At 43.2% G+C, this 17871-nt stretch overlaps 1 protein-coding gene across 4 annotated transcripts in view; it reads left to right on the forward strand.

Moving 5' to 3' along the window:
- The window catches only part of CD2AP (CD2 associated protein), a 155593-nt gene that overhangs the window by 18890 nt on the left and 118832 nt on the right, over window positions 1-17871 (forward strand). For 2 of the 4 annotated variants that reach the window (XM_073004553.2, XM_073004551.2), the window contains exon 2: window positions 8235-8399. In XM_073004553.2, coding sequence (XP_072860654.2) covers window positions 8235-8399 — 165 coding nt within the window. Of the gene's footprint in view, window positions 1-1802; window positions 8400-17871 lie in introns of those variants that run through there. The other 2 variants (XM_073004547.2, XM_073004555.2) reach the window with 1 other exon arrangement.

Genomic DNA, 17871 nt, shown 5'->3' on the forward strand with positions numbered 1-17871 from the left:
AACCTGATGCTTATCCTAGGCTTAGGCTTGATGACCTAAGTAAGACGATTGGAGGTTGCAGAGTCGTATCCTTTTTAGGTCTAACCAAAGAGTGTTTGCAAGGAAGAAGTGATCCTAAGGCCCAAGAGAAAACCGCAGTTTGCAGTCCATTTGGCCTGTTTGAGTTCCAGGTCCTCAGTTTTGGCCTGAGAAACTCACCAGCAACATTTCAATGGCTCATGGACCATACTCTGAAAGGGCTTAGTGACTTCACAGTAGCTTATATCGATGACATAGGGGTCTTTAGCAACACCTGGCAAGATCACCTACATCATCTCGAGTTAGTGCTACAAAGATTGAAAGATGCTGGCTTAACCGTTAAAGCTAGTAAGTGTCAGCTAGGTAACTCAGAGATGAAGTACCTAGGTCACATAGTGGGAGGAGGCCTAATCAAACCTTTAGAGGCCAGGGTAGAAGCAATCCTGAAGTGGCCCAGACCTACCACTAAAAAGAAAGTGAGGTCCTTTCTAGGTCTGGCAGGGTATTACAGAAGGTTTATACCCGGTTTCAGTGAGATTGCTGCACCTTTATCAGACCTGACAAAGAAGCAGAGCAGCAACAGCGTTTCCTGGTCAGAAGAGTGTGAGATGGCGTTTGGACGGCTGAAAGATGCTCTAACCAACCATCCAGTGCTGCATGCTCCTGACTTCAACAGAGAGTTCATCATCTACACAGATGCGTCTAATGCCGGTGTGGGAGCGGTACTGTGCCAACAGGATGACAGCGGAGACCAACATCCAGTGGCGTACCTGAGCAAGAAGTTGCTTCCCAGGGAGAAGAATCTTTCTACCATCGAGAAAGAGTGTTTGGCGATCATCTTCGCGATCCGGAAGCTGAAGGCTTACGTCTGGGGTCGACATTTTACCTTGTGCACTGATCACTCACCTCTATCGTGGTTGCGGACTATGAAATCACAGAACAGTAAACTGATGAGGTGGGCGCTTCTTTTGCAGGACTATGATTTCGAGGTTAAGGTGGTCAGAGGGACTATAAACTGTGTGGCTGACGCCTTATCCAGAAGACTGGAAGACAACACCTAAAGGACTTATGGACTCTGTGTATGGTATATGGCAATGTAAAGTGTTTGGAAAGTTATGTATGGTGTAATGATAAATGTTTTGCATTGCATGTTTTTATTTACCTGTGTGGAGGAAGTGTAAGTATATTTGTAGTTGTGTTAAACTGTGATGATAAATGATGTTTGTTGCAGTTGTTTTGGGGAAAAAGCGCCTTAGCTTTCCCCCACAAAACAACTTATTAAAGGGGGAAGGTATGTGACGTGTGCCATGACGTCACCTGCCTGTCTTGGCTAAGGCTGGAGTTTCCTGGCCTATGGCAGGGCAGGAGGTGGGTCTTATAGGGGTGGAGCTTGTGTATATAAGGGGGGTGTACAAGGAGGGAGGAGGTGGTTGTTGTTGGGGAATTAGAGAGTGAGAGGGTTAGGTATAGGTTAGGTAACTGTGTGTTAAGTAACAAAGAACTGTGCAGGGTTAAGGTCTGATAAATATAGTATAACAAGTGATTCTTTTATTCATTGATTTACATTTTATGTTTGTAATCAATAAAACATCATTTTTATTTTTAAAATCCATACATAGTCTGAAGTGTCAGGTTTATGTGTGGTTGGTGGCAGCGAAGTACTGTGTGTGTGTGAAGGATCGTGACCTGTCATCTCTTGTGGTGATGTAGGAGGAGGTGGCAGTCGCGACAAGCATACTATGAAGGTACCTGTTCTTTGCACTTGCAATCAACTATGTCAGTGCAAAACCCTCATGTTCTTAGGTTCACTTTGATTCTGTCAAGACCAGCCCATATCTTGATAAGAGGTTTCCAAGTAACCCAGTGCTGCTTGTGAGCAGGGACTAGATTTTCCTGGGGTTCCATGCATTTTAAGAGGCGGTTCTTTCTTTCTACATTATAGTCCTGGCATTCTCTGCCGTTTCTTCAAGATTCAGTTGTTAAAAAATATTCCTTGATTTTAATCTGGATGGGATAGTTGCCAAAGAGTGGATGTGCATGTAATTTGGATGCTTTCAGTCTCTCAGTATTAGCTGCTACCTCTCTCCATATGTCACTGGGCAGAATTCCTGCTAGATAATTGATTTTATCTATCTGGACTAGCTTCAGGCATCCTGTAAAGATTCTAAAGCTTTCATTCAGAGTTATGTTTACTTATTTTACATGGGATGAACTGTACTGCATCGAGATAGGCCAAGGGTGTTTGTTTGCCTCAGTTGGCTCCTGATAGCTTTCAGAGAATACTGTTCCTTGCAGAAAACTTGCTTTGTATTTTGGCACTGTTTCTTATAATTCAGCATACAGTAACACCTAGGTATTTGGGGGCAAAACAGTGATCTAGTTCAGTGGTTCCCAACCTTGGATAACCCATGTGTTCCTGGACTGCAACTCCCCAAAAGCCTGGCCAGCACACTTGGTGGTGAAGGCTTCTGGGAACTGAAGTCCATGAATACCTGGGTTATCCAAGGTTGGGAACCTCTAATCTCTCTGAAGACCTTTGTGTGGGGTATACATCTCAATACATATACATACATACATACATACATACATACATACATACATACATACATACATACATACTCACTCACTCACTCACTCACTCACTCACTCACTCACTCACTCACTCACTCACTCACTCTTCCAGGCAAACTGAATTTTCTGAGATACTTATTTTTCAATTTAAAGGAATATATTTTAGTCTTAGTGAAGTTGGGTTTCTGTTGGTTGGTTTCTATTAACGGTACATGCAGAGTTCTTCTCATGCACCCTACTATTCCAATTGCATTAGTAGGATGCATGAGAAGCTGCACTGGACTAGTAAAGTAACTGTGGCTGTCACACACCTCACCCCCCCCCCCCGCTCCTCTGTTTGTTTTCCCTAACAGATTTGCTTTCGGGTATGACCATTTTCTCCCTAATTATGCTGCCACCAGAGGATTACTTCCTCAATTACCAATTATGAACACAGAATCACTGATGTCAAATATAACAATGTTTATTTAAAGATTAACAGGTGAAACACACAAAGAAAATCATAGTTACAATTCATTAAAATTCTTTTGCTTTATACATATGTTGGTTCATTTATATTTGTTTTCAAGCACGGTGTAACAGTTTATTTAATTCTTACAACTTTCACGTATTTTATTTATTTATTTTATTAGATTTATACCTCACCCATCTAGACAGATAGTCTACTCTGGGCGGCATAACAAAGTTTAAAAACAATAAAACCAATAACATACGAAAATCCAAGATGTAAAAATATAGATATTAAAATACAGCAGGAGGGAAAGCACGCCTAAATAGCCATGTTTTTAATTTACTTCTAAACTACTTTACTTCTTTCAGTTCTCTCATACATTAACTTTCCAAGTGTTCTCTTTTAAATCCTATCTTCCTTGTCTATCTATCTCTCTATATATCTCTATTCTTCTTCTCTAACTCTTCCCTTGTCCTAACTTTTCCTAACTATCCACCCTAACTGATTCCAACTGTCCTCCTTTTTTTCCCTCTCCCCCCCCTTGGTTCTGCCCACATCAGGTTTCTAACATGATGGACAGGCGTGACATCTGGACTGTCCATCACAGTGGCCTTCTGTTTAATTCAATTTCTGCCACACTACTAGCAATGTGCTACAACATGGGTGATGTGATCAGTAGAATTGTGCTGTAGTATTTACTTGGAATGAAAGTTAAGGTACAAAAAGGATGCCTTAATGTTACTGTTTTCTAAATGAGGATGGAAAAAGCTGATATGTGGTTTGAATCTTCTTCCACATGAGGGTATGGCTTCATTTGTAACTTTTTTCTTTTTGCTGGAGGTTTTTCCTCTTTGGGAAATTGTTATGTATACTGTGCTTCTTTTGCTACATTACCTAGACATTTATATGATATGTTCTTGCGGTTCCAATACTTACCAGGTTGCAAGCAGAGTTATAACAAAACAAAGTGGTAAATCATGTACATTTCCTAATGGTAAGAAAAATCCTAGTATAATGTAGCATTGAAATACAGTACATACATTTTTATTCTCCACAAAATAAGTCCACAGCTGCTGAGCTGTGTTTAGAGAAACTACTAATTAGTAATCAAAACAGGATTTAGGCTTTACATATCCACAGAACACTTCCTCCAATTATGGCATTGTTAATACTTTTTATGTGGTAATAAATCAGGAACTTTATTTTCAAAAATAGTACTCCGGTTTTCTTTGCAATGTATCCTCTTGACATTTGCTCTACAATTACTATCTCCCAAGACTACTTGACATTAGTTTCTCCATACTTTGACCTTGCAATTCTCTATAGCCCAGTGAAGAACTTCTGAAATCCACTCTCTGTCAATAGATACTTAAGAACAATCCTGACACTGTAATTAAAGAAGCCAACAGAGGAGGAGACCTCTTTAAAAAATCCTGCCACTGAACTAGGTATTTCATCATTTTTTCCAGAGTTTAATTTTCCATTGACATTTTATCTTGTGGATTTTGGCATACTTTTGGCAATCTGTTGTTCTCCCATGTTATTCAGTATGTTATTATGTTATTTTATTTTTATGTTAAGGGGTGAAAGTATTTGTTGTGGATTTAATTCTCTTGTGTACACCACCCAGAGTAGTGAATTTTCACTCAGTTGGCTGGTATGTGTAAACAAAAAACAAACTTTTTCTCATGAAAAACTTAGATTATGTACAGGAGATTAAGAGGCAGCTCTCCAGTGCCACCAAGAAATGCCATATGATACTTGAATGCCAGAAGGTGCTACCTGTCCTGATGAAGGAATTCTTCATGAATGAACAAGGCCAAAACCAGAAGGACCCACCACGAATGCTTCAGTCAGGCACCTTCCATTTAATTGTCAAATACGCAGACTGGTTGACCGTGGACACCTCATTTTCTTGGGCATTTGAACTATAATAGTGGTACTGTCTAGAAACAGGACTCAATTTTCAGGTCACATGCCATCAGTATTCCAGACTAAGGGGCACCACAAACTTCCAGAAAAAAACTACAATTCATGTAGCAGGTTCCAGGGAAAACAATTTTAGTTGCTGTGAATGGCTTTCTGTTCTAACATCTCTGTCTGCACTATCATCCCATACAAGTCACCAGGAATGCTGATCCTAATGAGGCTATATGATCTCCAACATCTTGTCGCTCTGTACTTAGCCAGTCACTTCAGCTTTGTGAAGGACAAATACCTTCAGATCCAGAGGCGATCTTATCATTAGTCAGAGAGAGGTGGTGTTTGTCTCAGATGGCAGGACATGAGGGACAAAAAACTGCAAAACTTGTCTTTCCTCATATCACCACTGCCATACTTCCCTCAATGTACCCTGCACCTAAGCATTGTGTGGTAAGCAGTGCTACCTTTCCTCACCTTCTGCAGAGCTTCCTTCCTTCCTTACCTGCCCTGAGACACTATGGTTACCCAATGCTTTCCATGACTGGCCATTCATTATCTCCTAATCCAGAGCAATTGATTTTAAGGAGGAAGTGTTCTCTTTTAAGACAGTAGAAGAATGGAGCTCACTGTATATGATTACCTGCTGTAGAAATTTGGAAATGCGCATCATTGTGCCCATGTTTTGAATCAGGATGGGTGAGATTGAGTTATTGTCTGAATGTCCTTGCTTTTGGAGAAATAGTTGCAACAATAGTTATCAGTTTTGATTTATACTGAAGGGAGTGTTTTTAGTTGGGAAGTAGGTCTCCCAGGTTTTTGAAACTTATAAACACATAATTATAGACGTTGGGAAGAAAAATCTTTCCTTCCTAAACAATGTAAAATCAACTTTTTCCAACCTGTTATCTGAATCTCTAGTGAAACCACACCTAGTCATAAAAGAGAGGGAGCGTCCATTTAAGTCTGTATTTTAAAAAGTCAATTCCTGCACACAACAAAGCGTTATAAATGTGCCAATTCTTAGACCTTCCCCCCCCAGACATATTTCAAGATCATTATTGTTCCTCCTAAAGTTAATCTTTAACAGGAAAGAATCAGGATTAGAAAAAAACATATTTGCAGTTCTGCATTGTTTCCTTGGATAAAAGGCACAGCTTTCAGAAGGTGATAGGACTGAGAGCTAGAACTGCAGCTCTGAATAACAGTTGTAAGTAATGAAAAGGCAGTAAGATAGGAGTGAAGCACAGTCGTCACCATTGCTTTCATGCAGGCACAAACTTGAAAACTTGTCTTCAACCTTAACTGTATCATGACATTTTGGATCCTAGTGCTGCCTCCTGTTGCTGATATCAGCACTGATTGTAGGTAACAGCTTTGGAGGTATCTGCAGGTGTGCTGGGGGGAGGAGATAGGGCAGTCTCCCCTCATTCCCACTGGCAGATGCCTTCTCTGCCAATGAATGGATGCCTCTAGTTCACCTGCCCATTCAATCACAACAACAGGTGGGTGTCGAGCACATAATCCATTCTCAAAGATACACACCCTGTTTCCCCAAAAATAAGACCTAACCTGAAAATAAGCCCTAGTATGATTTTTCAGAATGCTCAAAATAAGCCCCAGTTAAGTGAAACCCTGCTCTTCACCATTGTGCAGCATTGTGCCACAACCAGAAGAATATGACAGGAGTATAAAAAAATTCTGTGAAAATAAGCCCTAATGTGTTTTTGGAGCAAAAATTAATATAAGACCCTGTCTTATTTTCATGGAAACACGGTAAGACTGTAAGAAGGGCCCTGCTGGATCAGGCCAAGGGCCCATCTAATCCAGCTGCCTGTATCTCACAGTGGCTCCACCAGATGCCTCTGGGAGCACACGAGACAGCTAGATGCCTATATCCTGATACCCCTCCCCTGCATCTGGCATTTTGAAGTACCTTCCTTTTAAGCCTGGAGATTTTACATCCCCATCATGGCTTGTAACCGGCGATGGACTTTTCCTCCAGGAATTTGTCCAATCCCCTTTTAAAGGCATCTAGGGCAAGTGACATCACCACATTCTGTGGCAAGGAGTTCCACAGACTAATAGCACACTGGGTAAATAAATACTTTCTTTTGTCTGTTCTCACTCTCCCAACACTCAGTTGGAGTGGATGTCACTTGGTTCTGGTATTGTGTGAGAGCTTTCCTGTCGCCAACATAAAGAGGATTGTGAGAAGAAAGGGCATATAGGGTTGCCAGTGCATCAATCCAGAAAGGTTTTTGTGCCTTGCACAGTGGCTCAGCAGATTGTAGCGGAGTCATCACTTAAATGATAAATCTTTGCTCTTGCCTCCACCACAGTGGAGTGAAGGGGAAATTGCAATCAGTACAGTGGTGCCTTGACTTACGAACGTCTTGACTTGTGACCATTTCGAGTTACGACCAGCTCTGCCTGCAAAATTTTGCTTTGACTTGCGACCAGAGCTTTGAGTTACAACCAGAAAAAAGGCAGGCAATTTGAACTGCTAACAGTTGGTCATCGAAGAGGCTGCTTCTTTGTAGCTCTTTCGCCCCAGTGGTTATAGTGTGTGTTTTTGGAGGAGGCATCAGACTGCCTGGTACTGCTTTCTGCTTTTTAAAATGCCTGTTCTGAGTGAGTACAGGGTTTTGCAGTGTGGGTTCCGGCTGGAGGGGGGTGTCTTTGTTTGCTTTCTGGTTTTTTTCCAGCTAGAACGGATCAGTCGTATTTCCAGTGGGTCTTGCAGTCTTTGTTTGCTTTTCTCTGTGTTGTTCCCCCTGGCCTGAATGGATCAATAGCGTTTCCAATGGGTCTTGCAATAGTTTTTTTGTTTTTCAGTGGGGTTTCCCCCTCATCTGGAATGGATTAATCGCGTTTCAATGTATTCCTATGGGAAATGGTGCTTTGTGTTCTGTTTATACCGTGTTTCCCCAAAAATAAGACAGGGTCTTATATTATTTTTTGCTCCAAAATGCATTATGGGTTTTTTTCAGGGGATGTTTTATTTTTTTTCATGTACAACAATCTACATTTATTCAATTACAGTCATGTCATCATCTTCTAGTTGTTGCACAATGCTACACAATGGTGGAGGGTAGGGTTTCATTTAACTGGGGCTTATTTTTGGGATAGGTCTTTTTTGGGGGGGGAAAGGGTAGTTTAAAAAGAAAGAAAGAGAGAGAGAGAAAGAAAGACAAACAAAGAAAGAAAAAGTATATGACCTGTATTTCTACATATTTGAAGGGTATACTGACCAGTTTTCCCTCTATCCTAGTTGAATATGTCGTGGAGTATGATTATGATGCTGTGCATGACGATGAACTAACCATTCGAGTTGGTGAAATCATAAGGAATGTGAAAAAACTAGAAGAGGAAGGATGGCTAGAGGGAGAGCTAAATGGGAGAAGGGGCATGTTCCCTGACAACTTTGTTAAGGCAAGTATTTTATGTTCATCTCCATTCTTTCTCATAGGTATTATTTAACTTGAACTGTTAGATTGAACCTGAACTACTTGAAATTTAGCTTCAAGACCAGAAATTATTTAAACCACCATAAAACGGAAATTCTAGAATGGTGTATTGGAAACTATTGTCTAATGTTGTAAATTTAATTTTTTAAAAAACTAATTAGCACTGTCAGTTTGCTTATTCTTTGTAGTTTATCACATTCCTTTTGTTAAAGATCTCTCATCAAAGTTGACTTGCAAAGCTTACAAATTGGAACTTAATTTTTTCTGTACTTCAGTTTCATTTGAACTCTGTCCTGCAACTGAAATTACAATTGTGCAAGAAAAGAATTAACTAGTTTATACATGTCCCAATTTAGACATTGTAGTGAATGTTTGGCTGTTGAATGCAGCCTCCATACATCAAACTACCTGTCTCCTTACCATAATGCCTGGTTTAATTTGTATAATACCATGATATCAACATGGCATCAATGTATTAGATGTTGTAGAATTGGAAGGGTAGATGGAATAGTGTACAGTGTATAAATACCTTTTCGTTTGGCATTTGTCTGTTGGTTTTGTTCCTCAAAAAGGACTTCGATTTTTGCCTTTTCCCTGCATAATTAGTTGTTTAGCCCTCATACCTGGAAATCAAATTGTACAGAATGGATTAGAACTAGAGTGCTGAAAACATGTCTATGTCGTGAAAATGGCTGTGTTAGATTATATGTGTGAGGGATTCTCATATGTGAGCTAAAGCTATCTGGATTAGTTAGTGTATTTGTAGCGTTCACCCTGCTTATGAATATATATATATGTATTTTATACATATATATAAATAATTGTATTTTATTGTGGTGTTAGGTTTATGTTGTTTAGGTTGGGTGTTTGTTTAATTATATATATATAATTACATACTACACCAGTGTCATCTTCACCCTCAGGGCTAGCATTAATAATATTTTTATCATTTATTCAATCAATTTTCTCTCCAACAATTCATTGTTTTTCCCCTTGACATATACCCCTTCCCTCTCCTTGCAAACGACTACATCATTTTGGTGCTGTACCATTTCCCCAAAGGTTTAAGACTGCCTGCGTTTGTTCAGCTCTCAATCTAGTATGCTTTAACTCTGATCTCATCTGTCGGCTATCTGCTTTGATATTACTGGGTGGTAGTCCTGGGAGGAGGAATATTGAGGGATGTGATAAAAAAATATTGTTAGCAAATAATATCCCATTGCCACCATTCTTCATGCAGAAAAGATTAAAATTCTGGCCTTACACTGCATGGGTTTTCTGATATTAAGTCCCACTAGGTTTGGCCACCTGCATCACAGAGTATAATGAGTGAGGAACAGAAGTAAAAACAAGTGCACACAAGCAGGGAAAGCCTAGAAGCTCATGAGCCCCCTTGAAATGAAATAGGAATAAACCTTCATGCAGTCTTGGCTACTTCTTTCCACTTTTGCAACTGCTCATATGCTGCAGCTCTGTTCTGGTAAAAGGTAGAAAGGTCAACATTCTTCTCAGGGCGACATAAACTGATGGTTTCAGTATAGCACTTAATGGCTTGCTCATATTTCCCAGCTTTAAAATACTTGTTGCCTTTGTTCTTTGCTGCTTGGGCTCCATCAAGAGGACTCATCTCCCCTCTGGGGCCATTGGGCTGCCCTTCCTCGGGAAGATTGGAGGGTCCTGGGCTGGCCCCTCCTTCTGGGATCTTCCTTTTGCTTGCGCCTTTGCCGCCGCCACTTGGCATTGCTCACCGCCACCAGCCCCACAGGTAAAGCGCTCCGACACCAATCAGCAGCGGTGCCCCCACTACCTGAGCCCATCCTGCCCCCACCAGCAGAAGCCTCCATGGGCTTGGAGGCACCACCAGCAGCGGATTTTCCAACCCAGGAGAGCCCACCTACTCCCCCTGTTTTTTGTAATGCTTGCCGCTCATGTCCCCCGCAGCCCGGCTGTTGTGTCCTCACGGACCACTGCTGGTCCACGGACCAGGGGTTGAGGACCCCTGCTCTGAGTTGTGCGATTGGATGCGACTCTGCCCCCCTCTGCACAGGGTTCCTCCTCCTCCATGCACTTTGGTTCTGGTCATGATGAAACCCTGGGGGGGGGTTCATGAGAGAGATGCAGAGCCCCTCCCAGAAGGGCTGAAAATTAGAGGGAATTTTATTTACAGTATTTATTTATTTATTTACTTGATTTCTGTACCGCCCATCTGGCAACCCAGGACACTCTGGGCGGTTTACATAGTATAACAAAACAGAGTATAAAACAAAACAATACCACAACAGGACAAAGTATAAATTAATCAATGCAATATTAAACAAATAAAAATAATAGCAGTAAACATAAAAATGAAAAAAAGGAAAACTGCCCAGTCTGGGAATGTCTTGATTAGCTGTATTCATGTGTTCAGAAAAAGGTTGGGAGAGGATGCTAGCCCACAACTAGCCTGTTGCTCTCTTTGCATGAAGAAGAGGAAACAGCACGAAGAGAAAACTGCTGCAATTGGAGTCTCCCCATGCAATTGGTAGCCTTGGTTTTCCATAGCCCCAATTATGTCAGAGAGACTCCATGTGTAGTCGGCGGTTTGCTCTTCAAACCGGCTCTTTCTTATGGCGACATCAACAGGCAGGAGGTGACACTAGAACACTGTGCCTACTCATGTGGTAAAGTTAACTCTTTTCTGAATGAATTAATGCCTGAATGAGACTAAACAAACTCCCTAAAATGTCAGTTGAAGTAGAGATTTTAAAAAGAAGAGTTGGAGCCTTTATTTGGAAGGAAAATAATATTCAGTTCTTGGTTGGCAGCTCACAGAAGTTTTCACCACTAGCTGTGCTGGCCAAGGTTTCTGGGAACTGCAGTCATGTTACCCAAGGTTGGGAACCACTGGTTTAAAGGCTAGCTTCTTATGCTCACTACCATTCACAAAGTGGCATCATGCAAGGAAAAATCCCTCCTTTGATTTCTCAATGAAAACCTGTCTTCTGACTGTTTATGTGACCTTTAATTGCCCTCCAGACATCTCCTTTCTGGCTCACAAAGCTACAACAATGCTCTTGTTGGTAAGCCTGTCCCACATATGTTCGGTCTTACAACAAAGTGGTCGATTTTTCCCTTTGGAAGGGCCTTTTTTGAGGATCGGTATTTCAGCTCTTGCAGCCTGGATTCTTTCCAGATTTTTTTTAAAATGGTCTTTTAAATTTGTATGAACTATTTTAAATCGGGATATTTAGGTTTGGTTGTTTCCACAGAGGGGCAAGGAAACAGTTTTACATTTTAAAAAATTATGACTTTAATATTCTTTGCCCAAACGTCCCCAAACTTAACATTGAGCTAGAGCAGACTGTATGCTAAATCTGTGCCAAAATTGGTGCTAATTCAATTTCAAAGTTAAAACATTTTGTTTGAGCTGCCTCCATTTTTAGAATTGCCTTGTAGGATGTTGTTTTCCTCTGCTGCACAATAATTCAGCTGCTCAACAGACTTAAACAGAGACCGTTCTCTCCTGTCTGAGTATATTGGAATTATAATTAATTGCTGTGGCCAGAATCCAGTTGTAGAAATGCAGAGTACAAAGGCAGTTACTCAAGTTGTTCCCCCCACCCAGTAGGCTGTGAACAGTCATTGTAGTGAGCATGCAACTACAGTGGGCCCTCGAGTTACGAACGGCCCTAGTTGCGAACATTTTGGGTTACGAACCCCATCTCATCGCGAGTAGTAGACCTACTTGAGAACACGGATCGAGTTATGAACCCAAAAGGCAGGGAGAAAGGGTGGGAAATTTGAATTTCCTGCCCTTCCTCCCTGCCTTTGGAGCTTTCGAAGGGCTTCCTCCGATGTCGGGGGGAAGCCCTTTGAGAGCTCCGAAGCCGCCGATTGCGGCGGGGGGGACCCCCAGGGAGGTCTCCCAGGGCTTGCCCGCCACCATGGGAGACCTCCCTGGGGGTCCCCGCTGCTGCGATCAGTGCCTTCAGAGGTTTCAAAGGGCTTTCCCTGACATCGGAGGAAGCCCTTTGAAAGCTCCAAAGGCAGGGAGGAAGGGCAGGAAATTTGAATTTCCTGCCCTTTCTCCCTGCCTTTTTGGCTTCGGAGCCACTGAAGCTCACCTAGTGCTGGGAGGCTAGAGCTGGCCGGGTGCTTGGCTGCTCACCCCCGGCCGCGCGGAGGCAGTGGAGCACCGGCAGGCTTCAGACTGGTAAGTCCTTTTTATAAAAAAAACTTCTGTGTGAGTTTTGGAGGGTGGGTTTGGACTGGGGGGATTATGTTTCTGGTTTTGTGTGTGTGTGTTTTTGCAGTCCCAATGTGCTCTTTTTATTTTTATTTTGGTATTTTTTTGAAATGCTGGAACGGATTAATTCCGTTCCCATGCATTTCAATGGGAAATGGTACTTCGACTTACGAACTTTTCAAGGTACAAACGTCCTTCCAGAACGGATTAAGTTCTTAAGTCGAGGGCCCACTGTAGTTGCACAAAGGGCAGCTTGCTGGAGAGAGAAAACTGCTGCATCTGTTCTCAGTCATCCCCGAGTGCAGGACACGTTCAAGTTAAAAGGGGCCATCAGAAAAAACTTAGATCCGCAAGACAGTGGAACCATTTACCTTGAAAGGTGGTGAGTGTGACAAACCCAGACCTACTGGGATATGCCACACTTTCACTAAGCTGCCACCAACCGTTCCCTATAAGAAGTCACACAGACCAGGGATGGATTTTTAACAAATAAAGGAATAAGGTTTATTTAAACAACACACAGGGAAAATAAAATGATCAGGTGAATAAGATACAGTAACGTGGCTTAGTCTCAATCATACATACACACAGTTTGGTTCACACAGAACACTTAACTTGAAGCACAGACCCTGAACCTATCAGTTCTGGCTAACCATACAGACACCTGAACCTATCAGGTTGGTACTGACTGACACACAGTAGTACCCTGTCTGACACACAGACTCCCACTCAAGCTTCTTCTCTCAGCTCTTCTCTCCCACATATATATATACAGTACAGCCCCTCCTCCTGATGTCCCGCCTTCCACTCCCCATAGGATGGAACTTTCCCTCCAAACCCATGACAGACAGGTAACATCAGTGCTGTATGTAACACCTCCCCTCTTTATAAGTTGTTTTGTAGGGGGAAAGCTAAGGTGCTTTTCACCAAAAAACAACCTGGACCCAAAACAAACAAAAACAGTCATATAATAACATACATTACCATACTTACTTATACTTACACTCTATTAGGCATTTAAACATTTACCATTAACAATACATCAAGTTACCTTTATTCATACAAACCAACATGTTTAATAAACAGACACATTTGACTTTTTGTCATCAAAATATATACATAGTCCATGTTTCTTTCGCCGTCTTCATTCTTCAGGTCTTCTTGACAAGGCGTCAGCAACACAGTTCACTGACCCTCTGACCACCTACACTTCAAAGTCATAGTCTTGCAGGTTTAAAGCCCACCTCATAAGTTTACTATTGTGGGTTTTCATTGTCTTTAACCATTGCAGTGGTGAATGGTCAGTGCACAGAATAAAATGTCTTCCCCAGATGTAAGGCTTGGCCTTCTGGATCGCGTAGACTATGGCCAGGCACTCCTTTTCCACGGTTGCCAAATGTCTCTCACCTTTCTGGAGTTTCCTACTCAGGTAGGACACTGGATGCTGGTCACCATTCTCATCCTCCTGGCAAAGAACTGCTCCTACCCCGCTGTTAGACGCATCGGTGTAGATGATAAACTCCCGGTCGAAGTCTGGAGCACGCAGCACTGGATAGTTGATGAGCGCCTGCTTCAACCTCTGGAACGCCTCCTCACAGTCGCTGGTCCACGGGATGCGGTCATCAGCCTTCTTCCTCGTCAGATCGGTCAGCGGAGCCGCAATCTCGCTAAACCTCGGGATGAACTTTCTGTAGTAGCCCACCAACCCAAGAAATGATTTGACTTTTTTCTTGGTGTTGGGTCTGGGCCAATCACGAACTGCTTCTATCTTGGCCTCGAGGGGTTTTATCACTCCTCCCCCTACTATGTGACCCAAGTATTTTATTTCTGGGCTACCCAGCTGCAGTTTGTTCTCTTTGCAGAGCCTAGGCCAAAGCACTTCCTCCCCTGGGTCAAAGTGCCTCTCCCTGCCTTCCTGGTCATCCCAAGTTTTCTTTCTGACCTTTTGAGCTTGCAGGGTCTCTGCTGCTAGCTCTAGGTTTCTCTTTAAGTCATTCCTTAAAGTGCCTATATATGTCACAACGTCTTGTGGGTCATCCTGGGTGATCTGCTCCCAATTTTGTTTGATCAAATCAAGGGGCCCTTTCACCCTTCTCCCAAATAAAAGTTCAAACGGACTGAACCCGGTACTGGCTTGTGGCACTGATCGATAAGCAAACAAAAGGGATTGCAGCTTCTGGTCCCAATTGTTTGGATTCTCTGCCAAGTAAGCCCTAATCATGCGCATTAGAGTCCCATTGAACTTCTCAGTTAACCCATTACTTTCAGGGTGATAGGCAGTGGTTTCCTTGTGCTTAATTCCACAGATTTGCCATAACCGTTTCATGAGCTTCGATGTGAACGATGCGCCCAAATCTGTGATTATTTTTGAGGCAAATCCCATCCTGGACATATACCCCACCAAGGCATCTGCCACTGTGTTAGTTTCAATGTTAGTCAAGGGAATGGCTTCAGGGTACCTCGTGGCATGGTCCACAATGGTGAGAATGAACCTGTTCCCCCTCTTTGTGGCCTTGGGCAAAGGTCCCACAATATCCACCCCTATGCATTTGAACGGAGTGTCAATCACAGGCAAAGGGCACAACTTTGCTTTGGTCCTGTCGCGGCTATTCCCCTGCCTTTGACACACATCACATTGTTTACAGAACTCCCTGATCTGCTTCCCTATGTCAGGCCAGTAAAAATTCTGTGTGATTCTCTGCTGTGTTTTGTTCACCCCTAAGTGCGCAGCAAACATGTCAGAGTGCCCCCTTTGTAAGATCATGGGGCGATACTTTTCAGGTACCACTAGCTGACTTCGGATCCCATCTCCCCCTTTTGAGATATTCCTCAGGGTCTCTCTATACAAAATCCCCTTTTTCTCTAGAAATCTCACTGGGGTTTCAGGTGTTAGCTGGGCGTCAGTCACCTGTTCAAAACACTTTTGGAGAGTGGCGTCTGCCTTTTGCTCTTGGCCAAATCGGCTGTCTGTAGTTAAGGTTTCCACCACCGCTTCTGAACTCCCCTCTGCTTCCGTCTCTGGCTCATCAGTACCCCCCTGAACTGTCCCCGTGGTGGCTTGTGAACGTGTAATCACTAGCACCCGTTTCACATGTTCAGCCAGGTCATTTCCCACGAGCACGGCTGCTGGCAGAGTCGATGAAATCGCTAGCCGCCAAACTCCCCTCCAGCCTTGAAAGTTCACAGGTACCTCCGCTACTGGCAGTGAGATCACCTGCCCCTCAATCCCTGCCACCTTCATGCTCTCATTTGGGATTATATACTCCCTAGGAATAATGTCTGGATGGCACAGGGTCACCTGGGAACAAGTATCCCTTAGCCCCCTATACTGATGGTCAAGTATTCCTACGTCCACCCCTGCGGTCTCAAACAACTGCGAATCTGTCCTCACTAGTAAGCAGCGCTTGACCTCCACAAGAGGACCATTTTCCCCAGCCTGATCAGCAGATGTAACTGTTCCAGATTGAGTAGCCATGGCAACAGGCTCCCTCAGTGACAAGGAGCTTTGCTCTTTCTGGACACAGAACACAGCTTTTGGCTTGGTTCCACTCGAATCCTGAGGCACAATTCCTTTTAGCTGCTTTAATTTCTCACACTCTGAGATTAGATGGCCCTTTCCCTGACAGAAATAACATTTTCTGCTATATTTTGAGTCTTTCTCATCTTGTTTTGGTTTTCCCTCCAAAATCTGAGGTCTTGGTTTCATGTCTGAGGGCTTCCCTTCACCATGGGCCCCTCCCCCTTGCTGGCATTTTCCTGGTCCCTGAGAGTACTTGCTGTAGGTTTCTTTGGGTTTATCTACAGATTTCCACTCAGCACCTAAGGGCTTCCTTATTTGATAAATAAAATCTGCGATCTCTGCTGCTTCGGCCACAGATCTAGGTTTCCTTTCCCTCACCTGGAATTTCAGTTCCCCATGCAGGACTGAATAGAACTGTTCCAGCGCTATCAAGTCTTTGAGCTGCTGAAAGGTCTCTGTCCCCTCCTGAGATAGCCATTTCTCTAGCAGCCTCACCAATTGGGCCCCCACTTGGGTAAAAGTCTGCTCTGGTTTCTTGGTGATTGACCTGAACCTTTGCCTCAGCTGTTCCGCATTTATCCCATGTCTGGCAAACACCAGTTTTTTAAACTCTGCAAAATCTTTCATCAGTTCCTCTGGCATCTCTGCATAGACTTCTGCAAGGCTGCCACTGATTAAAGATCGCATGATGGTCATCTTCTCAGTTTCCCTTACTGAGAAGTCCACAAACGCTCTTTCCACTAGGGAAAAGAACACCTCAGGACAATCTCCCTTGTGGTACACAGGGAATTTCTTCAGGTCAGCTTTAGACAATTGGCCTCCCTCAGAATCCCTATTGTTATTATTGTTCTGATTCATCAGTTCCAATTTTCTCAACTCAAACGCCATCCTTTCTTTTTCCAGAGCAATTTTCTCTCTCTCCCATTCAAATTGTCGTTGTTTCTCCCTTTCCCTTTGCTCCATCTCCCTCACCCTCAGTTCATGCTGTTGGGCTATGAGCATTTTCCTGAGTTCTGGGTTCTGCTCTCCCGTGCTGTCATCCTGCACTGAGACAAATTCATCCTCAGAACCTTGGTCAACCTGGGGGTCTTTCACTTCACCCATTTCTGCCATTTGGCTTCGAGTCAAGGGCATAATTCCCCCCCCCCCAGAACAGGCTGCTTTCAAAAGTCAAGCCTCAAAATAAAGCGACCACTTTTTTTTTCTCTTTTGCCTCAGAACCAGCTTTCTATAGATTACTGCTGTTCTTCAGCACTAACTTGCAACAGTTGCGAGCCAGAGTCTACCCCCCTCTGCTAGGCCTCTCAGCAGACAGGCTAGATCACTGTTACTTTACAGTTTTGCCTCAGCTTTTTTCCCGCCAAAACAGGCTGCCTCAGAGCTCCCTAATCTAGTCCCCAATCTGAGGTTACACGTTCTTCTACTAGCGCACCTCCCCGTGAGGTACACCTAGAAGATTACCTACGTGCTCTCAGATTGTCCCTGACTAGACCCCCCTTGCTCTGGGCACACTTGCCAAGGCTTTGCTGGACCACTGGACAACTGGACCAGTCGTATCCCACACGCTGGACACCAATCAATGTGACAAACCCAGACCTACTGGGATATGCCACAGTTTCACTAAGCTGCCACCAACCATTCCCTATAAGAAGTCACACAGACCAGGGATGGATTTTTAACAAATAAAGGAATAAGG

This window comes from Pogona vitticeps, chromosome 1 (assembly GCF_051106095.1).
Source record: "Pogona vitticeps strain Pit_001003342236 chromosome 1, PviZW2.1, whole genome shotgun sequence".
Taxonomy (NCBI): Eukaryota; Metazoa; Chordata; class Lepidosauria; order Squamata; family Agamidae; genus Pogona; species Pogona vitticeps.